Source organism: Mus caroli, unplaced genomic scaffold, assembly GCF_978045245.1.
Source record: "Mus caroli unplaced genomic scaffold, Mus_caroli_1 scaffold_1, whole genome shotgun sequence".
NCBI classification, from domain to species: Eukaryota; Metazoa; Chordata; class Mammalia; order Rodentia; family Muridae; genus Mus; species Mus caroli.
The window spans coordinates 180,763,725-180,789,516 of record NW_028227256.1 but is presented as its reverse complement, the minus strand read 5'-3'; the positions used below and the strand labels follow the sequence as shown (position 1 = coordinate 180,789,516).

General features: G+C 46.2%; 1 protein-coding gene across 1 annotated transcript in view; it reads right to left on the bottom strand.

Moving 5' to 3' along the window:
- Positions 1-23,542: 23,542 nt before the first annotated feature.
- The window catches only part of Susd4 (sushi domain containing 4), a 127,955-nt gene continuing 125,705 nt past the window's right edge, over positions 23,543-25,792 (bottom strand). The window contains exon 9 of the mRNA XM_021171306.3: positions 23,543-24,902. Within this exon, the coding sequence (XP_021026965.1) occupies positions 24,874-24,902 (29 nt within the window). The 3' untranslated portion in view covers positions 23,543-24,873. The remainder of the gene's footprint in view (positions 24,903-25,792) is intronic.

Below are 25,792 nucleotides of genomic sequence, written 5' to 3'. Positions count from 1 at the left end.
CTTCAGCTACAGGAACATTCCCAGAGACAGGCCACGTCTTTCCAAGTCTAAGTCGCACTAATGAAGCTCAAGACTGAACTAGCTACTGGTGCAGGCTGGACTCTGAGACATTATTCCCCGTCTTCAAACAGTTTTGCAGCCTGGTTGGTGATAGGAAGATGATCATGAGACACGAAGAGGCACACGTGTAGTGCTTCTCCCAGGCACACATGCAGGGTCCCTGACTGGACCAAGTCTGTACTTATTTGTGTATTCTGAGTATATTTCATCACTCATGCCAATACTGCCCTCAGATCTCTCAGTGGCTTTGCTGTGTAGCTGTAATAGGGTGAGGTAGAGACTTGTAGCCTGGGTGGATTTCTCTGAGAGGTCTCAATGACCTTGGCAAATGATATTGTGTGAGTTAACCAGCAAGATAAGCAGCCGTTCTTACCCAGTGGCCACTACAACACACAGAGAGGAGGTGTCCTGATCCCAAGGCATTTCTATCAACCCGAGTCAAACTCAATTCCTCCTTTTTCTTTGGATGAGTTTGGAAGCTAGACATGTTAGTTTCCCATCATACACTAACTCTCTGGTGAGACTGTCTTATTTGAGTTCAGTTTCAGAGATTTCAGCCCTTCCTTGATTTGTGGGTCTGTGGCAGCATAGTACATTGTGGAGGGGCTGCATAGTCACTCACATCATGACTGGGAAGTGGAAGAGAACAGGGGTCTAGGGCCCTGATACCTGTTCAAAGGCATGACCTCAAAGGCCTCCCGTTAAGCCCTATTAAAAACTTCCAGTGCTCCCAACAGCACCAGGCTGGGGACCCTGCCTTTAACACCCAGGCCTTTGGGAAATGTTCCGATCAAACAGAGAATGTCTTCTTATTTTGTCCCTTCTATTGCTCATTTAAATATTTACCTTTTTTTTTTTTTTTTCTATAACCACGAAAGGGTTTTGCAGCTTTAGGAGACTCCCCCGAGCAACACGGTCTTCTACTCATCCAGTCTAGAGATGGGAACTTCTTTCAAATGTCTGAGATCACAGTTTGAGTCATCTCTTTTGGAACGTCCTTGCAGGGAAAGGCATGGTGCTAAGGTTGGCTTTTCCCTCAGGCCAGGAGCCAGTTGTTACAGAATTATGGAGCACTGTTCAGAGGACATGCTGCCCACTTAAAAAAAAAAAAAAAACCTTCCTGAGCTACATGGGTTCATCCAGAGTCCATTTATACAAGACTAAATGAGAGTTCCCCCACATACAGAGAACTCTAACATCCCTGGATAAACAGCCCTGCAAGAAGAAAATGCAAATTGTGGCTTAAAGTCATCCTGTATGTCTGTGCCACGAATATCAATGTGGCTTTACCCTCCAGCTAGGGCAGCTCAGCTGCTAGCTCTTTATGCAGCTCTCTGCCCTGCATAGATTTGTTTCCCGAGACAGTTAGAAAAACAAATAGACTATTAGCTACTGGCTTCAGGAGCTCCGCGGGGACAATGGGGTTAGAAACTGATCCCCAAGCACCAGGTCTGCAAGGAGAGCACAATCAGGGCCTCAGGCTCATCAGGGCCAGTGGGAGCCTGGGACAAAGCAATAGGCAGTGGGTAGGCTATGTGGTGCTAAGCTGGGACTACGAGGCTTTATAGTCAAGGTTTACTAACATGGTCAAGTTTCTGTTAAGAGAAGAATCCGTATAGGCAAGAGAGCGTAGGAATCCATCAGAACTTCAAAGACTGGAATGGAAGGCATATCACACCAGCTGTGAAGAGACCACGTCAAGCCTTGTCCCATTGTGCTTGGCCCTTTTTGGCCTCTACTTTCTGACTACCAAATCCTGCCTGGGATGCTGGCCCTTTTTAACCTCTCCTTGTGCCGACCTCCATTTCTCTCTCTTTATGCTTTTCCACCATTCTCAGGCTCCTCCTTCTCTGCCCATTGCTGACTGCTCCCTTGGACTGGAAACCAACTGGGTGGTCACCCTTTGGGTGCTGAGCCTTTATCTGGTGACCCAGCCATGCATGACATGGGAGGACAGACTATAGCCTGACTCTGTGGTTTCTTCTGTGAGAAGGCAAGAAATGACCCATTTTTAATTGCTGTAAGTTGTCTATCCACAAATTCTCATGAGTCTCTCACCCTCTGACTCATGCCTCACTTCACACTTACATAGCAGTTTTCCAATTCACATTTGCATAGCAGGTTTCCTATTCACACTTACATAGCAGGTTTCCTAGACATTTGTTAGTTTTTCTGTGCATCTGAAGGCACATATAGTTCTTTCTCTAAGTCGTGAGTGGCTATGAATCAACAGAAACCTTTTAAAGAAAGAAAAAAAAAACCTAGTTATTAAAAGCCAACACCAAACCTTTTATACAACAGAAAAGAGCTGAAGTTACCTCTGTTAATTCTAGGAAAAGACAGTTGTCACCACTGCTGATTAAGACAGCTCTGGAGAATTTAAATAATACTGGGAGACAGAAAAATGAATTGATTGCAAAGAAGATAAAAATATATTTACAGGTGTCTGGACAACTTAGGAGGTTTTAATAAAGTAATATTAAAATTAGTGAGAGAATTTAGTAACACAGTTAGATAAATATACAAATACAGAACTTTGATCTATGGAAGCAATAAACCTTTGGGATGGAAAGTGGGAAAAACAACCCATTCATAATAGCAACAAACAGTATTAACTTTCGGAGGTTGTATTTAACAATAAAATGCCTGCTATTTATACCAATAAAATGATGAAAATGTATTAGGGGACATAAAAAAATTCTCATCTAATGGAGATGTACAGCCATATTTTTATGTGGAAAGACTTAATATCATAAAAATGACAGTCCTTCAAAAAGTAATATATAAATTTAAGACATAAGAATGAAGTTTTAATGGCACTGTAGATTCCCGCTTTCATAAATGAGGTAGAGTAATTTAAAGTTTAATATGGAATGAGATAATTGAGAATTCAAAGTTCCCAGAGAATCAGGGAGAAAAAAGCACAGATGGAAGAGAACGCCAGGAGACAGGAAAACTGGGAGTCTGTTACCTAGACCAACCAGCCTGTGGCTCACAGTTAGAGTCCCCAGGTTCTTGGCCTCTTATGCAAAGAACTGAAAACAAGGGCTTACCCAGATGATGGGGTGTGCTGTGTGAAAATGTGTCTCTGTCCTTCCTCACCTACCTAAGGCATTTCTTGATTGGCTTTAATAAAAAATCTGATGGTCAGTTAGTTGGGCAGGAAGTGAAAGGTGGGACTTCCTGGGAGGGAGAAAGGATTCCAGGGAAGAAGAAGGAAAACCTTTTATTGAGGAGACAGGAGAGGAGACATTCATGACTATGTGCTGGAAGGTATAGCTAGCCACATGTCTGGATTGGGCTAGGTGGTCAGATTAACTTAGATGAGCTAGTTGATTGTGTAAGGTGTAAGGCTTTGAAATATTATAAGGTCTCTGTGTGGTTATTTGGGAGAAAAGCTGGTTAAGGATTAATTGCCAGGCTGGAGAGATGGCTCAGAGGTTAAGAGCACTGACTGCTCTTCTGAAGGTCCTGAGTTCAAATCCCAGCAATCACATGGTGGCTCACAACCATCCGTAATGAGATCTGATGCCCTCTTCTGGTGTGTCTGAAGACAGCGACAGTGCACTTACATATAATAAATAAATAAATCTTTTTTAAAAAAGGATTAATTGCCACCATATTCATTTCTAGCATTACTTAATATATACAGAATATTAATCATTTTAATTGACACACAGACTTGCAAAAGGAGCAAGAGAAGTTTATTGCGAGTCAAGGGATCAGACAGGCTAGAAAGGGATGCACTGCCAAGACTGTCAGTGGGCCACGTGAGTGAGTTGTGTTGCTAACAGTCTCAGTGAGGGTGGCTTTTCATCATGTATCTGACAGATACATTTCCCTATAAGAGACTGGTGTGAGAAGTAACTGCTCAAACATGATGGAGATTATTCACTGAAAGAAATCAAGCCTGCATGGTAGAATACACCTGTAACCCCAGCACTTTGAGGATCAGGAATCAGGGGTTCATAGTCAGTCATCCTCCATTACTTACTGAGGTGGAGGCCAGCTTTGGGCCTACAACTACAAGAGATGTCCCAACACAACAAACATACAAGCAAAGATCAAAGTTCAAAGGTCTATATTTACTTCTAGTAACTCACAGAGGTAAATGCTGTGGTCACAATCCCATGTCAGCACTGCTTTGGATTAGAATAACTGATACAAGAAGATGGGGCACTTCAGTGACTAGAATGCGCATCAGGAACTAACAAATATCTCCCGAAACAATGCAACTGTGCCTCAGTGATGCGTGGAAACAAATTCTAGCCTCACCAGATATTGACTTGTCAAACCGTTTACCCAGTAGAATAGGGATTCAGGAACATATTTTATATAACTTTGGGGTAGGAGACCTCTTTCTGGTAAGAATACCAGAGGCCACCAAGGCAGGGTAGATACACGGTTGAAGATACTGCCAAGGGGTAGAGTGTTCAACATTTTCAAAGCTCTGAGTTCATTTCCTGGAACTGAAAAAAAAAAAAAGTAACTATATTGACTCAGTGAAAACTTAGCATTTCATATATCAGGGAAAAAAATCCATCAGTGAAATTAATGGGCAAGCAATAGAGGCAGAAATAGATTTTCCAGTACATAATAAATAAGTGGGTGGATATTTCTTAGAACATTGAAAGAGTCTCTGTAGACTAATGTATTTTTAAAAGACAATTTCAAACACAGTAAGAAAATGATAAAGGGACGTGGACTGGCAATGTGCAGATGAGGAGAGCTACACATTTAATAAATGAACAGAGGCCCAAACTCAGTAGCTATTGGAGAACAGAGAAGAAGCAAGCTTGATAAGGCTTAGCTTAGGTTTTAGGGTGACAAACCTTTCTCTATCGACCAGGATTCATTCCAGTTTTGAAACCTGGGTCAACTGGAATGGTTACTTTTGAGGGAAAGAGGAAAAGCCTAGCCTGGGAACTTGAACTTTGAGTGACCTAGGTAGGAATTTACCGAGAAATATTGGTTTAACCTCCCCAATACTTTTACTTATTTCTTTTTATTTTATTACATTAACTTTGAGGAAAGGTCTCACATAGCCCAGGCTGACTTTGAACTCACTATGTAGATAAGGATCACCGTGGACTTCTGTTCTTGTCTCTACCCCTCAGTGCTGAGATATGAGGCATTTGCTACCATGCTCGGTTTAGGCAATGCTGGGGACCAAACGCACACTTCCAGGCTTGAGTGGCAGCCACGCCAGCCACTGAGATGCACTTTTAGTCTTCAGAATCCACACTTCCAGGCTTGAGTGGCAGCCACGCCAGCCACTGAGATGCACTTTTAGTCTTCAGAATCCACACTTCCAGGCTTGAGTGGCAGACACGCCAGCCACTGAGATGCACTTTTAGTCTTCAGAATCCACACTTCCAGGCTTGAGTGGCAGACACGCCAGCAACTGAGATGCACTTTTAGTCTTCAAAATCGTTTTAAATAGAAAGATACAGTTGTCCTTAGTTATCAACTTTGTGGGTTTTGCTTTTGTTTTTGTTTTTCTACCGTAAGGGACCAAGAAAGCAACAATTGCAGGGCAAGAAAGCAACAGTTGCAGGCAGTGAAAAAAGTTATGTTAAAGAGTTTGTGCATAACATTGGCTGAAGCCTCACACCCAGCTGATGCCCAGCTTAGGCGGACTTACTGAACTGTGTGCCCTGGCTTGAGGCTGGGTCTCAAGCGATGGTAATGAGATAGGGGAGCCACCTTTTATTTTCTCAGTGGTGTTGCACTGAACCAGAATGGACCTTGCTTGTCTTAGATTGTCTTGCGATTTGTAGGAAGCACAGGGGATGTATTAGCCTCAAGCTCACAGCAGTATGACACTTGAGGATGTGCCCCTGTAATGTTTCTGAGAGGCACCTCTTCCTTCTTCCTTGTACTGTGAGAATCTATCCTGATTGGCAACAGGAGTTCTCACCTCTGTAGCCAAGAACTCTGGGAGTGATCAGCTTTCAGACATATCAGGATGGCCCCATAACATGTTCTGTCCCACAGACTCCTATCTTGATGCTGAGATTCTGCAGTTGACATTTTACTACATTTACTTTGCTACTTTGTCACTCATCACTGGTCCATTTATTCATCCCTCTAATCCATCCACTAATCCACCTTAGTTTTGAACATAGCTCAGAGTGTGTTGTAAACCAGGCCATGTCCCCTCCATTGAGCAAGCAATCATTAACTAGGGTTCAATAGTGGACTAGCTGCTTCTTTTGAGTGAAATGTACATACCACGTAATGCTCACATCTTAAGTGTACATTTATTGGGGTTTGAAAAAGCAAATAGTTACACAATCTAAACTGCTATCTGGAAATTTGCCTCAAGTCCCTTCTCAGCTAATTCCTGCTTCTACCATCCAGAGGCAACCACTAATATGTGTGTGTGTGTGTGTGTGTGTTTACTCTAACTTGGAGCTATCTGTTTCAGAGCTTCACAGAGATAGAACTGTACAGAATGTGCCCTGCAGGTGAAGGTGTCCTTGACTAAGCTTGATGTCCACAAGGGCCACATATGTTGAAAGAATGTCATTGCCTATAGTGGAGACTTCTCACTTCTGCTCTTGTTGACTTGGGTAGTCTTTCCTCAGTATCTGTATAGTCACCTGTCTTCTTGCTGCTACAAAACACACACACACATACATATACACACATACATCTACACATAATCATCTACACATGTATATACACATATCTATCTATCTATTCTCTCTCTCTCTCTCTCTCTCAATAAGATGGTGTTTGAACCTGAACCCAGTAGGTCCACATAACAAGTACTCAGCTGTTAGTGCTGTTTGGGAAACACCTTTAGAAGGTGGAGTCTCACTGGAGGAAATGGTCATTGGGGTCAGCACTTGACATTTTATGTCCTGGTCTCTCTTCCTGTCCACCTGTTTTCTGAGCAGAGATGCAATGTGACCAGCCAGCCTTCTGCTCTTGTCATCATGCCTGCCTTGACTCTGCCATGCCTTCTCTACCACAGTGAACTATTCCCTCTGGCACTGTCACCCACACAATACCTTTCTCCCTTAAATTGCTCTCTCTCTCTCTCTCTCTCTCTCTCTCTCTATATATATATATATATATATATATATATATATATATATACACAAAAGGCTAAGCAAGCAAGACAGGAGGGAGCATTTTGCCTCCATCACCCATCACTGTGGGAAGGTAATACCCTGAGGTAGCTGGTTATATTACATCCACACTGAGGAAACTGAGAGGGGTGTGGGTTTGTGCTTATATCCATTCCTCCTTTAAAAAAGTCAAATATGGGAGCCCAGCTCATGGAATGATACCACCTGGACTCAGATTGAGTTGTTTCATCTCACTTAATCTATGCTAGAAAATCCCCATAGACATACTCACAGGGTTGTTTCCATAGTGACTCTAAGTCACATAGACTTGAAAAACAAGATTCACCATCACAGTATCCAAAAGGCATTGGCTCTGGGAGCATCTGCAGATATCAATGTCTGTAGATGCTCCACTTTCAATATAAATTTCTGCAGCATTTACATATCACCTATGCCACCCTCTTGTATTCTTTAGATCATCTCTGGATAACTGACATACCAATGAGCTATAAACGTACTGCGAAGAGTTTTCCCATTACATTGTTTGGGGGGAAACGACAAGAAGAAAAAGTCTGTGCAGGTCCAGTTCATAGCAATTATGTTTTTTTTTTTTTTTTTTCCGGAATGTTTTCCATCTGGAGCTAAATCCTGTATGCAAAGCCTGTGGCTATGGAAGGCAGGCTGTGTCTCCTTGCATGGACGCATGCACCAGCGTTGTCTTGATAAGCTCCTGGGTTGCTGCCAGCAGTTGCCCACAGGGACTAATGTATCTCCTTTGCATTTTGCAAATTAGGAGAGTGATGCTAAAGGAGTTGAAGAGACTCATTGAAGGTCACGCAGCCAGTGAGGGACAGAACCAGTTTAATTCAGTCAGATCTAGCTGATGCCAGAGGCCAGAAAGTTCTCTATGGTGTTCTGCACTGTTTTTGGCTGACCCTGGCATGGGTGGCTTGGGAAAGAAGGAACAGGTTTGGGATGTGTGCTCTGTCTTCTTCTGACTATTTTGTATGACAGTTGGAAAGTCTGTGGGAAGCTGTAGGACTCCTGCCTCAATATCCTGGGCTTTAAAATGGGGTAATAGTAAGATCATTTTTTTAAAAAATTATCTTTTTGGAATAATAATATAAATTCACCATTCCCTAATTTCTTTTACCCCCTCCAAACCTCATATAACTATCCTCGTTATTTTTCAAAATCATGGTCTCTTTTTCATCAGTTTTTATTTAGGAATATTACATATTCTTAAATATATAAGTACAATCTAAGGGTCCTTTTATAGGGTTTTTTTGAAGCTTGATTAATTTCTGTGATAGTATGGGCATATGGTAAGTACACTCATGTATTTGTTCTTACTAATGTGACTATTATTTATTGAGTATTATCTCTAGGCTGGATCCATGTGCTGGGTATAAAAGGTTAGTTGACATGCTGTGTCAGAAACCACTTGGAAGGTCCAGTTGTTCTCTAGTCACAGGTGAGGACACATGCACTATTGCCTGTCTCCTTTTTCCCTAGGGGTGTACTCATCTCTCAAGAGGGCTCCCTGGCACTCATGCATGGGTAGTCTAAATGAATCAAGGCTATTACCAACTCCAGGATGACTCTTGACCAGTGGGAACAGCAGCTGATGGAGAGTGCTACTCTCAGTCACTAGAAAGGACGTTGGAGTTCTCAATCACATGTTCTTAAATATTTGAGAGTCCAGCTGGTATGAGTCCCCGGGATCCCAGTAGTGACTATGTCAAGAAGAAATCTGCATGTTGCCTCTCCTTCATTCTCTGTTTGGGTCTGCCCAAACCCCACTCATTCCTGCATCTTGGCCTCTTCCCCAAGTTCAACATGTCCTGGCTTCAGGTTCTGCTGGTCAGGGAGAGGTGAGGCTTTGGAACTCAGGCTGTCACAGGCTACTAGAGGACATAAATGAAGAGCCCAAGAATGCATAGTCAGAGCTGGCATCTGAGAGCTGGGTCTGCAGAGGTGTCTGGGAAAGTCTTAATGCAACAAGTCAACAGTGTATTCTGTGAGGTACAAGGTTAGCCTCATATGAGTATTCACTACAGTGGATGCCAGAGGCTGAGGGGCAAGCATTCTTCTGTCACAGAGTTTGATTAGAGACTTCTCGGGACCAAGAGTTCCCTGAGGTGCCTTGAGCACTTAGTACCACAACTGTACTATATTCTCCCTCTCCCCTCTTGACTAGAAACTGCTGGAAGGCAGTGGAAGCTTTAACTTCTACCATGTTAGACTAATGCTGTTTATTTTATACAAATGAACACATGGCCATGATCTTCTGGGAATGTGCCAAAAATAGCAAACGTTTGTGTGAATTGTCTTGGAGGGTGCTTTGGGACTGACAAGAATTTCACACTAGTTTGTCTCTTCCAGAAAATGTATATAGGTACTCTTCCTTCATTGGAGAGCTTACATTCAGGAATCCAAGGCCTACAGAGCCTGCATGATTAATACCCATGTGGCTGAGCCACCGTGTTGCTCTGAAAAGTGGGGACTGTTGGATGTTGGATCTGGGAACACACAGCAAGCCATTACAAAGGAGGAACGTGGAAGCATGGCCTGAACTTCCTATCTGTTCTGCAAAGGCAGGTGTAAGGATGTAGGGCTGGGCTATGTATTTCTACCCAGGCATGTCTCCTCCTTCCCTTGTTTGTTATCAGCTAGAAAGAAGGGCTCAGGAAGATGCTCACCATCTACCCCCCCTCTACCCAGGCCCACAGGGAGGAAGGCAGATTTTGTGTTGTTCTCTCAAGCCCACAAGTTTTTCATTACAAGATACCTGAAAATCAACTTAACAATAAAGAAAGGTCTACTTTAGTGCATGGGTTTAGAGCTAGGCCCCGCTGTTTGGACCTGTGATGATGCCATATATCATGATGGGACCGTGTGACAGAGGAGGACTGTCCCCATCAGGAAGGAGAGGGAGAAAGAATTCAGAATTTTCCTTTATCTACCCAAAGGGCACATTCCAAATGACCTAACTTCCTCCCACTAGGCTCCTTCTTCCCCAAAGGTTCTGGCACCTTCTGATAGTACCATGGCCCAGTGACAAAGCCTTTTAATATGTGGGCCTCTGGGGACATTTCAGACTCATACTAGAAGGTTCTCATTTCCCTGATGCTAACACCCATAGGCAGAGACTCAGGACAACAACACCAGGGGCCATTTACAGTAGGAGTGACTAGCATAGACTGTTAAATTTTTAGAAGTACTTTTATATGTGGTAGCATTTATGTAGTTCAACTTACCATGCCAGCCATCTTTAATCTCATAGTCCAATGGCATCAAACAACCTCACCACCATCGGTCTTCAGTGCCCTCCTCCATTGTACAGAATCAAACCCACCACATTAAGCTCGAACTCCCCGGTTCCCTCATCCCCATCCCAGGAAGACTGCCTCTGTGTAGTGATTACTCCAGGTATTCGGGTACCTGGACTAACATTTGCCTTTCTCCATTGTGCAAACCTTGTCATTCCTCCCTTGACAGGTACCTGCTGGCTTCATTTTGGAGCTGTCGTGCGTTGCGCTGCTGTGAATATAGTTGTGCAAACGTCTCTTCGAGGTCCAGTTCCTCTGGGCTTGTGCCTGGTAGCCAGATTGCAGATCCTGTGCTGTTTGTTTTTGAGGAACCACAGCCCTGGTTTCCCTAGTGACTGTGTATCATCTTAAGCAGATACAAGAAGGCTTCCTGTGATGCCTGAACGGAAAACTGAAGACTGAACAGACATATCCTAGCAAAAGAAAACAAGAGGCCAGAGGGTCCCAGGCTGAAGAAACACATGTGTAATGTCCAGGGAGTCCCAGGGGCAGGGACATTTGAAGACCCCAGAGCTTGGGTAAGGTATGGAATATGGAGAAGAGAGGGAGAATGTCCCTGCTGTGTGAAGGAGATGGGCTACATCCTTTTAATGGTGAAGGTGAGAGACTCTGAGGAGAGAGGCGGTTTGAGGGAGTTTGTAAGGCTATTTCTGTAGGGCAGCCTGCTAGGAGGTTTTACTCTTAAAGGGAAGCAGCCAGAGCAGGCTAGCATGGCCTGGCCAAGCAGCCTGAGCACTCAGTGTGGCCAAGCAGCCTGAGCACTCAGTGAGCTCATCCAGTCTTACCAGTAGTTAGTCTGGCCCCTCTCCTGTCCAGTCAGCCTGATTCTATTAATTCTTCAACCAGAGGCCTCTGAGGCCAGTTAGATCTTGATGTCAGCCTGCAATGCTGTGGCCTCAGCGCACAGAAAGGACACAGCATGGCTACTCTATTGTCTTCACCTCATGCCTGACTTCCTGGTTAAGCCAGGATGGGGTGTGGGTTTGCTGTGCCCAGGTGTGAGATTTTCTGTAAGTTTGCCTCTCTTGTTTCCGCATGGTCTCACTCAGCTTTCAGACCTCACTGATCCAGCAACATGGAGACCCCTAGAGGATTAGAAACCCTCCTTTAGTTCCCTGTGTGGTGTCATTCCCTGGTGGTTAGACTGGGTCTTCTGTAGATATTGAATGAATGGATAGTGAAGAAGGTCAGAGCCAGAGGGGACTTTGGGAGCCTTCTTCTGTTCATGCCTTAACATACAGATGGGGAAACTGATGTTCAGGGAGCCTGTGCAGGAGCCATCCATCTTCAAGACTTTCTGGGCCATTCTCATCCCTAACTCCTTCAGAAGCAGCTGATCTCACTGGCCTGCGACATCAGGGAGAAGGGAAATCAGTAGAGCCAGGCAGGTTGGACTCTGTGACCTTCTGACCTTCTCGGTGACCTTCTGACCTTCTCACCGAAGCCCCTGGAAAGGCCAGCTGCTCTTTCCAGCAGCTGTCAGCATTCAGAGAAGCAGCTCTGACTTGTGGCTGAGGCAAGGAGAGAGTGAGTGAGGGACCTGGCAGAAAACCAAACTCCTCAGCATGAGTCATACAGACCAGAGCTTCTCCGGAGATCAGATGGGAATTGGGGAGAAGGGTGACCAGAAGGATAGCACGTGTGCAGGGGGAGGACGAGCTGGGTGTGTGCGTCTGTCCACTGTGCAGTCACCAATCTGCTGGTAAGCCTGGGGGTGGGAGGGGGAGGGCTCCCTTCTGACAGCACCCTCTCTATCTCATGAGGCCACCTCCTTCAGTTTCTCTTTCTCCTCCCTCTTCCCACCCCCACACTCTTACCCTCCTCCCAGCATAACTTCCAGGGCACGTTGAATTGGCTGTATTTTCAGTGGCTTTTCTGATGGGCAGCCCTGCAGGCAGGAGTAGCTTGCTCCCTTTTCTTGGGTGCAGGCTGCCTACAGAGCCACTGCATCCCTCTTTGTCTATAGGAGATGCTTCAGGCTTTCTGTGGAGACCTAGAAAGAAACAGAACAGGAAGGCATCTGTCTTTCTACCATCCTCTCCATGAGGCTTGGGCAGGGCGATCTCAGAGCCTTGTGAGGGGGAAAGGAGGGGGGGGGGCAAAGAGGTGGGGGTGGGTGGGTTGAGGAATTTATTTTAAGAAAAAGCATGCAAAATAAGTACAAAGTTAATATTTATACAGCATGTGGAATCATAACCAATTACACATTTCAGAAAGCGAACTACACAGTCGTAAGACCCCAGCAAAACCAACAACACAGTTTATAAATTATTATGGATCGTTGGTTGCCACTCATCTGTAATACTTTCATCCTACAAGCTTTGGCTGCACGCTTTTTGATGTCTTCATAGGATGGTAATTTCTCATCATCATTTACTACAGTGAGGATTAAAAGATAACTCCATCTTTCTGGTGTGCACAGTGAGCTTATTAGTAGCTTGAAAATGTGCCTCTTCCAGCTTCCCCACTTGGTGTTGGTAATGCTGTGTCTGCACCATCTTGTATTTTGGTGCTCAGTCTCCTGGGCAGACAGGGTGTCCCTTGGAGTGGCTCATAGCCCAGACCCAAGCAGCTACTTCAGCTTAGGCATATGTGTCAATCAGCTGGTGCTCGCCTCTGCCTACCTCTGGTTCTAGGATAAAGGAAGTGCAGCCATGAGACCTGAGGTCATGGTGGCCTCAGACTGGGCTGGGCAAGCTCCTGTATGTAGAGCTTTGGCTATGAGTTGTGAGGTCTCAGAGGCCTCTCTCCTCACTGACTATTTCTCAGAGTATCCATGGGGTGTTTGCGACAGAGGGGGGTCCTGCGCTATCTCTTTCAGTTCAGTGGCTGCTCTGGTGAGTGGCCATTTCCCAGGCTCCTTAGAGGCAATAAGCATTTATTTTACCTGGAACCCTCAAGTCAGGTCACCAACACCACAGCTTCTGGTGACCGTTCTTGTCTAAGTTACAAACATGCAACTTCCTGTTTATCCTCACATGGTGGTCAGAGAGTGTAAGAACTCTCTGGGCTTCACGGATTCATAAGATCTCATCCTGATGAACTAATTACCTCCTCCAGGCCCATATCCTACTGAGGATTAAACATCCTGGTGGTTAATCTTCATTGTCAGCTTGATGGGATTGAAAATCACCATGGAAATGTATCCCTGCCTGTATCTACGAGGTTGTTTAGCCGAATGTGGCAGACCCACTCTGAATGTGTGTGGTACCACACGGTGGGTTAGGGCCTTATGCTGAACCAAAGGAGAAAATTAGCTGAGTGCCAATGTTTCTGCTTTCTACTGCCTGACGTGGCCACAATGTGGCCAGCTGCCTCTTGAGCCTGTTAATATGCCTTCTCTCTCACCCCAAACAGTATATAGCATCTTAAACCATGAGCCATACCAAACCCTTACCAAAGGGCGTTTTGTTATAATAATAGAAAAAATTAACTAATACACACACACACACACACACACACAGAGAGAGAGAGAGAGAGAGAGAGAGAGAGAGAGAGAGAGACAGAGACAGAGACAGAGACAGAGACAGAGACAGAGACAGAGAGAGAGAGATGTGGGAGAGAGGTCCAGACCCTGAGACATTGGGGCTGGCTTCTTTACCAGGAAGTCAGCTCTGGGTGAGGTTTGTCCTTTTCAGCAATGTTTTGTTCAGTAAGGGTTAGAACCATCTGTGAACATATTTGACACAGGTTTGGTTTGGGCTCGATTGTAGGTAACAATGTTGCTGTATCCACATTGAGAGCCTGAGAAGGTAAAGGGGGAGTTTAGAGGGTTAGAAAAAGTTTCTGAACCCACTCAGGAAACCAAATCATTCCAGACACAGGGCAATAATCCAGCTTTGGGTTGTTTGGGGACTGTAGGTAACACAGCTGTTGATGGCTGAGAACTGGCCCTGCCTACAAGGAAGCACAAGGCACACTTGTGTAAACCTTGTAGCTTTGGAGGCAAACAACCTCAAAATATTTTTATGTGGACAATTCTATGTGTATTAATCCAAGAAAAGACTCTTGAGTAGAGAACCGGCCAGTGGGACAGACACAGACCAGCCACTGCATGTCATTGTGATGTCAACTGCTTAGTGTCTTGCTGAAAATAGTTTTCATCTCTGACCTTAAGAATGATGACATTAGCTACGTTCTAACATGCTGATGTGACCCACAATGCATCAGGCACCATTCCAAAAGAAGCCTATGAGTTTTCATTTGGCCATAGCTGATTGCCAGAGAACATTCTGGAGCAAGAATAGCTCATATGATCCTGTACAGTCTGCTTGCAATCCTGACCTCACACCACAAGAGAGGGGAGAGGAAGGGAGGGGAAGGGAGGGGAGGGAAAGGGAAGGGAAGGGAGGGGAGGGGAGAGGACGAGAGGGGAAGGGAGGGGAAGTGGAGCTACTGGGATGTGGATGGGTGCCTAGGAATCTAGGATGCAGAGCTAAGTTTTCAGTCACCCAGAACTCATGGTAGCATGGACTCAGATGAGAACTACTTGCATGCTGTCACTAACTTCTAGCTGAATTTGGCATTTCCATCATCATGCAGCTGTGCCTTGACTCTGTCACCTGAGTGAACTATGAATGCTTTTACATCACAGGGAGGTGCCTGCAGATAGACCATTACTTCTATGGCTTGTCACTGCCTCGCAGTTATTGTGGTTAGACTCACAGCAGACCCTGTCGTTTAATATTACTCACAGCAAGCAATATCATGCTATGGATTAATTTTTGAAAGCGTTGTCACAATAGGGTTTCACCAGAGCTCGTTTGGCTTTGTTTTATCATATGCATTTAAGAATACTGTCCTGAGAAAGACTCTGTCAACGTCACCTGACTGCCAAAGGCTTTGTTATGGTCGGTATGTGCTTGGCCTAGGGAGTAGCACTATTAGAAGGTGTGGCCTTGTTACAGTAGGTGTGTCACTGCGGGTGTGGGCTTTAAGACCCTCATCCTAGCTGCCTGGAAACCAGTTTTCCACTAGCAGCTTTCAGATGAAGATGTAGAACTCTCAGCTCTGCCTTCACCATGCCTGCCTGGATGCTACCATGTTCTTTGATGATAATGGGCTGACCCTCTGAACCTGTAAGCCAGCTCCAATTAAATCTTGTCTTTTTAAAGACTTGCATTGGTCATGGTGTCTATTCACAGCAGTAAAACCCTAACTAAGACAGGACTCCAAATACAAAGTAGTCCAGATACCTGACTTGGGGCATGGGCTACAGAGCCAGGTCCCCCTGAAATCATTTCTGCTATAGGATGTGGAATGCATTTCATAGCCATGTGGGAATTCCTATCCTTAACCAGAGATGTTTACCCCTGGCAGTACTGGCATGTGGGCTACTTGCATTTTGGTTGGCGTGTCACAGTGGCATGTCACAGTCACTGTTCTGGGCTCTGAAGGATGTGCAGCAGTGTTCTTGGTACTGTCTGTATGACAGCATCCCATTGGCAGCTGTAGCAACCCAATGCACCTTCTCTTTGCTCCACATCCATGTCCCCAGGGAGAATGCACAGCAGGCTGCAGTACAGACATGCTATGCTGAATACAGTGTGGCACTGGAGGAGTTTTTAGACTTTGACTGTGGTAACCTATCAATGTCTAGGCATCCAATAAAGGCAGAGTTCTTTCCCATTTCTCTTAGGGGACCAGGTTTCAGCAGGTTCAAGATCAAGAGAGACTGGTCTGAGATGGAAGCTACAGAAGGCCCTCCCCACAAGTTCTAACAGTTTTCATGATAGTAATTCTGACAGGGAGCCCTGAGCTCCCAATCTTACTGAAGTCACACTGGGATGGCGATGTGGAGACCTAAGGAAAACACCTGACCTGAAAGATGGGGTACCGGGGCCCTAAACCCAGGGTGCACAGGAGCTATAGAAAATAACCAACCCAGCTTAAGAGGACCTTTGAGTCCCCTAAAAAACAGAAGAGCAAAGGCACCCTGTGTACAATGCTGCCCTGACTCCTAAGGCTGGTCACCAGCAGACCAGAAGGGAGGGAGTTATTTCTTGGTTCTTTTAAGTACAAAGAGGAAACGTGGTCATGTACCACATGATTACATGTTAGTCAAGGCTGGATGGCGTAGCCCACAGTGGTTTTGATGGAGCTGAAGGGCTCCTATCATCCAGTGACAGGGTGGTTGTTACCATGTCCTTGTGCCAGCATGCACTACTTATGTGGATGGTGATGCTGATGTCCACAAAGCTACTGAACAGTTGTGTAAAGCATTACATGAAGAGCTGTGTATCCCACACTATACTCGATAATGCTGGTGAACAGCTGTGTTTATGTATTGCCACACTATAGTTTTATCGTTATTTTGGAGCCTAATCCTTCTACTTAGAAAGAGTTTAGTGTGAAATGGTCTGTCATATTTTGATCAGCAGCTCCACACATCTCCTGTGTAGCCCCTACCAACCACCTTGTTTTGAGATGAGATATTTTGTAGCTCAGGCTAGCCTCAAGCTCAGTATGTAGCTGAGGTTGACCTTGAACTTCTGATCCTCCTGCCTCCACCTCCCCAGTCTTGGGATTACATGCATTCACTACCATGCTGTTTATTTGTTTGTTTGTTTGTTTGTTTGTTTATTACATAATGGTTAGGATGACCCCAGGGCTCCATGCACAGTAGGTAAACTCTCTATTAACTAAGTTACAGACCTAGCATGACCTTGTGTCTTGCTGGCATCATGTCTGCCTTGACCTAGGCCTTGGTTTGCCTAAGGGCATTCTGGTATTGACAAGGGCAGAATTGCCTAACAATGGGCTTTTAGTCCTCTCTATCTTTAAGGGATGCCAGGCTGTAACAGAGCCGAGAGCAGCTCTGGTTTCTGAGTGTTTGCCTGACACCAGAAATGATTGTAAGTAGTCTGTGTTATCATATTTAATCCTAACAGCAAACTTGGGGTGGTGCCATTAGTGTCCTTGATTCACAGGACAAAGATAAGAGGCTTAGATGCCAGTTATTACGCCTGACTGTGCTTGTATGAGTGACAGAGCTGATGCTTTAAACCCAGGGAAGATTCTGAACCTGAGTTTAACTGGGGGTCATCCCTGCCCCTTCTAGGTGCCCCATCCCCCAAAGGCAACAGCACTAAATCGCTGTTAGGAGCCCACAAAGATTGCTCATCTAACGGTATTTGAAGGAAATGAAGGAGGTGGTCACTATGGCTTACAGACTTGAGAATTCAGTGCTGATTCTAGACATGTCCTAGGTCAGTGATTAACCTATGACCCAGAGCCCTGAGATTCCAAAGTGGCCGATAGAAGGCACCTTAAATGTAGAAAAAGGCACAGAATGAGCCAAAGTGGGCAGCTTCATTCTTCCTGATGTCCCTGCTCAGGCTTGGGAGCAGTATTGGCAGGGAGCCTGTGGATGGCTTTCCACTGATGATCTGTCCACCTTTCCCACGACATCTATCCACAAGTGCAGATGTGAGGCTTACATTACCATCAGAGCAGGTTGCTGATCTGTATCTCACAGAGTCTAATGAACTATCATGGAGCAGAGGATGTGTTGGTAAAAAAAACTCACCAAACAGGATGTGTCCTTGTGAGCATTCAGAGAACAAAGCAAGTGCCATCCAGCAGGTGGATGCTAGCAATGCCTGAGAAACTGGGGAGGTGAGCCATGCTGCTGACGTGTCTGAGTATAATTATAGTAAAGATGACTGCCAACAGTCTTAAATACGAACCCGTACCAAATGAGGTTCTAATCACATTACATGAATCAGCTAATTGAGTTCCTCCCAGTGGCTATATGAAACCGGTCCTATTATCTTTCCATATTTCACAGTTGAAAACACACTGAGCTACAGCTCTATGACAGTGTGATAGCTAGCACATAGCTGAGCTGGAGAGTCTCAATCAGTTCTGAGATTCTCCTAGTAAGGTAGAGAAAGACAGGCTGATGTAGCCATGGGTGGTGGTGCACACCTGTGGTCCTAGCATTAGAAGCAAAGGGTTATGAGTTCAAAGGCCCCGTTTAAAGGAGTTAAAATGGAAAATGACTAATGTGTACCCCAAAAAGCTGATGACTTTGTGTGGAGTGGCTCCGCTGCCTCCTCCTTTGGCCAGCTTTCCCCGCTCCAGGGTGGGAGTAGCAGCCTCTCCAATGTTCTCACCAGATACCCAGTGCTTATCACTGTTCCCGATTCTTGTTGTTCATGTCTGCATCTCTCCTGGACTCATCACATCCATTATGAAGCCCCAGAACCAAGGCATGTGTGGGTATTGATGAATGTTGACAAGAGGATCGGAGGAGATTTAGCAAAGTCTAAAGTGTGAAGAGACGACCCAAGGCCATGAAGAGAACCAATAGCGGAGGTGTATGGGGCATGCATGAAGAAAAGTCAATCAAAGGCCAAACTGGGGTCAGGGGTGGATGGGGGGGAACAAGTGTCTTCCACATAAGCCTGGGGTATGGAAGGGCCTGTGGGGTTTCCTTTCCTGGAACCCTTGGATGGCCTGGAGTTATGGAGAGACTCTCAGAATTTTCCTAGAGTCGATAAGTCTTTAAGAACAGATTCTAAATCTAAAAGTTGGGCTGCTCTCTTCTTCCTTTGAAAGACATGGAGGAAACTTAATTGTACGTGACCAAATGAAGGAAGCCAGGCTGGAAAGCTTAAGTACTGATTTTCAACTTTCAGGAAATTGCAAAACTAAAGACATTGAAAAGATAAGTCTCTGCTTCTCTCTCTCTCTCTTTCTCTCTCTCTCTCTCTCTTTCTCTGTGTGTGTGTGTGTGTGTGTATGTGCCAGGGGTACAAATCAGCTTAGCACAGAGGAGGCTTGGGACAGTGAAACAGTTCTGCGTGTTATAATCCCAGCGGGCACATGCCACCCCACATGTGAAAATCTGTAGAGTGCAGAACACAAAAAGCCAACACCAATGTAAGTTATGGAGTTTGGTCAGCCTTGTACCAATTATGAGCCGATTAATTAGCAATTGCACCCTACCCATGCAGGATATTAATAGGGGAACTCTACTTTGGAGGCAATTTTTAGAATGCATCTAGATCTGTTCTAAAAAAGAAGCTCTATTAAAAAGTTGGGCCTGGGCTTACAGGCCTGTAATCCCAGTGACTCTAGAGATTGAAGCTAGAGAACTCCAAATTTAAAGCTTTCCTAAACTAGAGTGAGTTCAAGGTCAGCCTAGGAGGTCCAGAGATTTAGCTTAGTGGTGTTTTCATTTAGTATGTGTGAGGTTTGGGATGGCTTCAGTTGCCTTCACAACACACACACACACACACACACACACACACACACACACACACACACACGAGAAAAGGGGGATGCAAGGGTAAAGGTCTTGACCACAACATGAACAGCAACTCTGCATCAACAGTCTTAGGAACACAGCCTTATGCACAAGTGTGGCTTTCTTACCCTAAGACAGACAGGAAAACAGGCTTCTAAAGAGACGAACACACTCCCTAAGGCCACAAATGCCATGTGATTCGAACAAATCTGTAGGCTCCATCAAGCCTATAGATTTCTTTGGGATTCTACTGTTCCAAGTTCTCACACTAGAATGGACTCCACAGAGTCACTGTCAGCATCTGGACCTCTGGCCAAGGCCGATTGCAATGGGGTCTACAGGAGCGCCACAAAAGCCCAGAACACCAAAAGGCTGTTATCTCTTGACTCGTACCTTGCCCAAAGTAAAGGAACCGGTTCTTAGACCCATTTCTTGGCGTGGTGGGTAGGGCACTGGGATATGCTGCTCCTGAACTGAGGGGCTCCAGGGAGGAGCTAAACTGAGTGTCATTCTGAAGTCCATGTCAGGGCGGGACAGGGTTGAGGACTAACAGTTGCGGGAGGGGACTGGAGAGCAGACAGAGCTGGGAAATATTTGATTCTTGATTAAGAACAAAATGACCAACCAACCGCAACAAACACCAACAAGACTACTATTCTGGCGGAGCCTCTTTAAGACATGTTTCATTCTCACCATATAGCTGAGGAACTCGGGATTGGAGAGGCCCTCCCCGCCCTCCATAACCTTTCTGATGCCCATGTTCATCTAAACTTAATTCACCCTGAAATAGCTGTCAGTCAAGCTCACTGTGCTCCATCTCACCCCAGTAATGTCCTGCCTCCAAAATTTCCAATAGCCTTCCCCTCCTCCAAGGCCATTTACTAAGTCCCTTAGCATAGCCCCAAGCCTTTGTGGAGTGGCCCTCACCAACTAGGGAGCATAGGTGGCCTACACATGGCCTCCAGACAAATATCAGTCTGTTCCTTTGGGCTCCGTTCCCAAACTTCACCTGCTAGAATTCTTCCTTCACTGGCCTCAGAGGAGCATGGCCCAGGCCCCCTGAGGCTAGCAGCCTCTCAGAACCTGTAATGGCTATTCTTGGTTGTCAATTTGACTATATCTGGAATAAACTACAAGCCAGAATTGGAGGGCTCACCTGTGATCCAGATCTTGAGTCTGGAAGACACAGATTTCTGACCTGGATCTTGACATGGAGATCTTGAAGCATAGTGGCTATGAAAAGCTTAGGTAGTACACGCCTTTAATCCCAGGAGACTAAAGCAAGGAGTTCAAGGTCAGTTTGGGACAAAACAAGCCCCAGATCACAGCATGGTGGTACACACCTTTAATCTGGGCCATACCTTCTGCTGGAGACCTACATAAGGACATTGGAAGAAGGAAGATTCACTCTTCCTTGCCTGCTTGCATTTACTTATCAGCACATCTGTTGGAATCTACTTCTACAGAAGACCAGATGAAACAACTAGCCTCGTGGGACTGAGCAACTGCTAGATCCTTGGACTTCCAGTTCACAGCTGCCCATTGTTGGGGAGTTTGGCTACAGACTGTAAGCCATCATACTAAATTCCCTTACTATATAGAAACAGTCCACACATTCTGTGACTGTAGAGAACCCTGAAAAGCATGACGTTCTCAGTATGTAGCCAGCATGCTTCCAGGTAGCCAATCTACTCTTTGGTCACTCAGAATGATACATGGCAGGCACTTGGGGACTGGTTTCTTACCCAGTGTGAGGCAGTACATTGCCCAATATGGCAGTCAACCACACACACACACACACACACACACACACACACACACACACACCGACATACACATTATATATTAAGTTTTATGATTTCAGGGCCACCATACTCACGGTTTGCCCTCTTTACAAGTGTCTAACACTCTCTGGGACCTAGTTCTGCCTGCCAGACCAGGTGTCTTTATCTGTGGACTTCCTCCTTTATCACCTTGGAAATGATGTACGGGTATTAACTTTTATGCTTTGAATTCCAAATAGACAATAAAACAAAGGGAGCAGGTTAGTGGTCATCTACAGGGCTGCCTGTAGAGACGATGAGTCCTCAGGGTGTTTGTGGGGACGGAGGGGTTCTGAGGGTCTCTTGACCTTGGTGAGCAGAGCTGCGCTGGGTTGGGAATGAGCTAGAACACGAGGACCTGACGGCCCATGGCCTGACACTTCCATTTACACAACAGCTTGCTATTCAGGAGCTGGGGAGGAGGTCCTGGGAGGACAATTCCAGGGACAGAGGTGACTTAGCTTGTCTCTCCGCTTGGGATAGATAGCCCCTTATAAGCCTCATATACAAATACCTTAGAGGGCCAAGGGACCAAGGCTGGTGAAAGGTGTGTGAGAATGCATGTGGGGGACCAATCTATACGGCGGCCTCGCCCTTTGACCTGCAGCTTCCCTGCCTCAAGAGTCCTCTGCATTTGAATGTTTGACTTACATCAGTGGCCATGCACAGCCTAGCAATGAATGCAGGGAGACACCATTCTAAATTTCTGCACGTAGAAACAAAAGCCCAGTGAAGCTAGTAATGGATCTAAGCTCACAGCCAGGTGGCCATGGAGGAGGCGAGCTATGAAGCCCACACTCTCCCATGATGCTCTGGAGAGCTACAGTCCAAGTGGGAGGGGATTTGAATACCTGTTGTGTAGAGGGAGGATGGAATCTGAGAAGCCCCTGGACCTAATGGGGACTAGGAGGCTTTGCGCTTGATAATCTTGGACCTGCTGGTGGCCAGGGACCATTTCGGTAGCAACAGAAGGCAGCCTTGTCTGTGTGCCAGCTGCTAGACCGAGTGTAATTAGGTGGGAAAGGGCCTGAAGCATCCGCACAGGCAAATCACAACCTTGCAATTAAGAAAAGCTACACGGTAATGAAGTGTGAAGATGCCTGTGCTGTGCTCACGTTGGGGAACCAGCCAGCCAGCACTGGGCTGCTCTGCAGTAGCTTGGATGCAGCCCCGAGGTGGGCACTGCCCAAGCCCGAGGAGACTGGTACTCGAGAGAGAGCCAAGACGGGTACTCTTCCTTCCTCCATAGCCCTGTCTGTTTCCACACTGAGGTCTGTGGAAGGTGACCTGCTCCCTCGCACCACAGGGACTTTGGGATATTTAAAGGAATTCTGTTGGGATGACACCATTCTTGGAACATCACCAAATTTCTTTCTGTCAGAAGTACCTAGGGTGGGAAAAGGAGCCCTAAGGAACATCTGGGAAGATGCTTGCTATGGGCACAGAGTTGAGTGCTATCAGGCAGGGTGCCGGTGAGTGTTTACACAGCAATGGTCTCTCCTCCCCCCACTGCCACCCAGCCTCCAGATGAGAACGATACCCGTGAGCTCCCTGATGCCTGCTGCTGTCATTCTTCCTGGGGCCCGGTTGCAACCCTGGTCATTGGTGACCAGGTCAGATGGTCATCCTGCTGCTGGTGGATGTCCCAAAGAGAGGCAGGGATGGCCTGGGACAGCTCTGTGTGCTTCCTGGGAGATGGGACTCTTACCCAGAGGTCTCTGGGACACAACCCAAATGAGGAGGCATGGAAGGGAACAGGTGTGAGAACAAAGTGCAGAGGTGTGGCTGCCTGGATGTTGTCCATGTCAAGGCAGTGACATGTCAGTCACCATACGCCAACTCCTTTGAATAAATGGAGCCGAGGACATGGAGCTTCATCTTATTTCTACCACTCACAACCAACATCACCCACCTCCTGCCCTCCCCACCCCACCCCACTATTAAAGTCACGCTTCAAACTGTCGTTTTCTTTTTTAATTTTTAATCAGTCTGTGTTGAGAGAAAACAGGATTCGATCAAGCCTCCGGCCCTCGGTGCTCTAGCAGCACAGTGATTCTATGGATGAGAGTTTTGTTCATATTTGTCTACAACCCAGAGGAGGGATGGAAATGACACCATGGACCAACATGTATTTGAAGAGACACTTCTGGACTCGAGGCTCTTTAAAAAAAAAAAAATCAAACAATTGCTTAGGCACAACACCCAGTGGGTGCCATGAGACCCTCATGGAAATACGGGATGGCAGGCAGGCAGGGCCAAAGGACCCCCAAAAGCAAGAGGGCAGGGTGGCTTGGGGCTGGGAAGCCAGCCTTTGGACTGAGCAGGACAAAAAAGAGAGCTGAGGGGCTGGGAGTGGTCTCAAAAGATCCGGCTCACGTTTCCTTCTCCCTCCAAATGCAGACCGTGCTTACAGAAACTTTCCACTTTGGAAAATAAAAGAATGGTTAGGTTTTAGGGTCGGGGTAAAGTGACAGCAATGACCCACATAGGAGGGCATGAGCAGATAAATGTGAATGGAGTCTGCCAAATGCCAAAACCAAACATGACCAGGTTACGGGGTCCACCACAAGATGCATCTGAATGTGTTCTCACCAGGTGTAAAGCCACAGGTCGATTCCACACCACAGGTCCACTGCCAGACCACGCATACAAACATGTCACCAGGGGGCAGCACAGAGCATAGGGGCTTGGCATGAAGAAACTTCCAGAAAGCGAGTTGGCTTGTTTATCCTTTCCTTTCTCGTTCAAGCCGCCACATCCTGCTTTGATTGGCTGTCCAGGTGTAAGAGATGGTCTGAGTGTCACATGAGAGTCTTTCCTTGGGAGCCCATCCCTTACTAAGAAGGGCAAAGAGAGGATCTGCTCTTGGGTTTGCAGGTCAACGTGGGCTTTGTTTTACAGAGGCTGACCCGTCCAGATCTAAAGTTCCTAGACAGTTCAAAGCAGATTTTAGAAGCAAATTTATACAATGTGACATGCTTTCAGAGGAGCAGGGAGTGCTGTTAGCAGGAGCAACAGGATGTGTGTGGCACTGTCTCACGCTTTGTAGCAAGAGACACCCAGCTCTGACACAGGGGTGAGGCAGAGAGAGTCCCCTCGGCACTCGGTTCCCTGCAGGTCATGATAAACCCTTGGGTCTCATTTGAAAGCACCGCCTTTGCTGTTGGCCAGACCCACAGTCCTGCTGGAGATGTACGGTATGAATCACTGTCCTTATGTAGATAGATTAAAAATGACCCCTGGTCCCCAAGCTCTGTCCTCCTGTGGTCTCAATTCAAGGCTCTTTTCCCCAAAGGGGACAGTGGGACTAGCAGGACGTCACCAGGCTATGGATCCTCTTCCATGAGCGGGATCTCTGGAAATAAAGCAAGAGGTGGTTATTTGTTTAGTCCGACTGCAAGCTACATGGAGTTACGAGCCTCATTAAAACAGCTCCATCCTAGAAATCAGCGGAGAAAGGAAAACGTTAAGTTCCATGTGTCCATTAAAGGTCAAATAAACCAGCGTCCCTTCTCCCCGCCCCGCACACCATCTATCCGCTAGAGAACAATTTGTGATTTTTTATATCCAGCTCATAAAAAGGATAATGTTAAACTTTCACCACAAGCCCTCATAGTTGCTTAGGCCAAAATGTTACCATGTCAAGCGCAGAGAGGCAGGGTGGAGCACAGGAAGGGTGCTCTGAGGGGCCAGCAGGCCTGTTTCTACCCTGCTCCTGCTACACACTGTAGCCACACTTTACAGAGCTGTGCCGGGGCTTCCCTCCCTGGGAAGTGGAGCCCTGAATATTCAGACACGCTTTACTGTTCTCATGGGCTATGGTCTTCCCCATGACAGATGAATCTTTCCCTGCACATGGCTAAAGTGACTTCTGAGCACACAGCACTTCTCTGGGGTCAGGTGGGGGTTTGAGGTTGGCAGCAGTCCACTGCATTGGCCTTCCTCAGGGCCCAAAGTGGGAAGATAGGGCCCCGTGTGCACAGTGGCATTGACCCAGAGAGGGAAGGTAGGTCCTGTATTCATGGTGGCACTGGAGAACCAGACTCCTTTAAGTCAGCTTTGGCAGATGTGCTGGGACACATCTCTGCCTGTGTGTGTTATTGTTCCCAAGTCCCACTTTCAGGTCCTATTCAATTAAAGGACAAGAAGGCACCCTCTACCCCCACATCTTTGGCATCAAAACTAAGATGCTGTAATCTCTCCAGGCTTTCAACTCCATGGCTTGGTACCCTTTGGGGGGCCTGG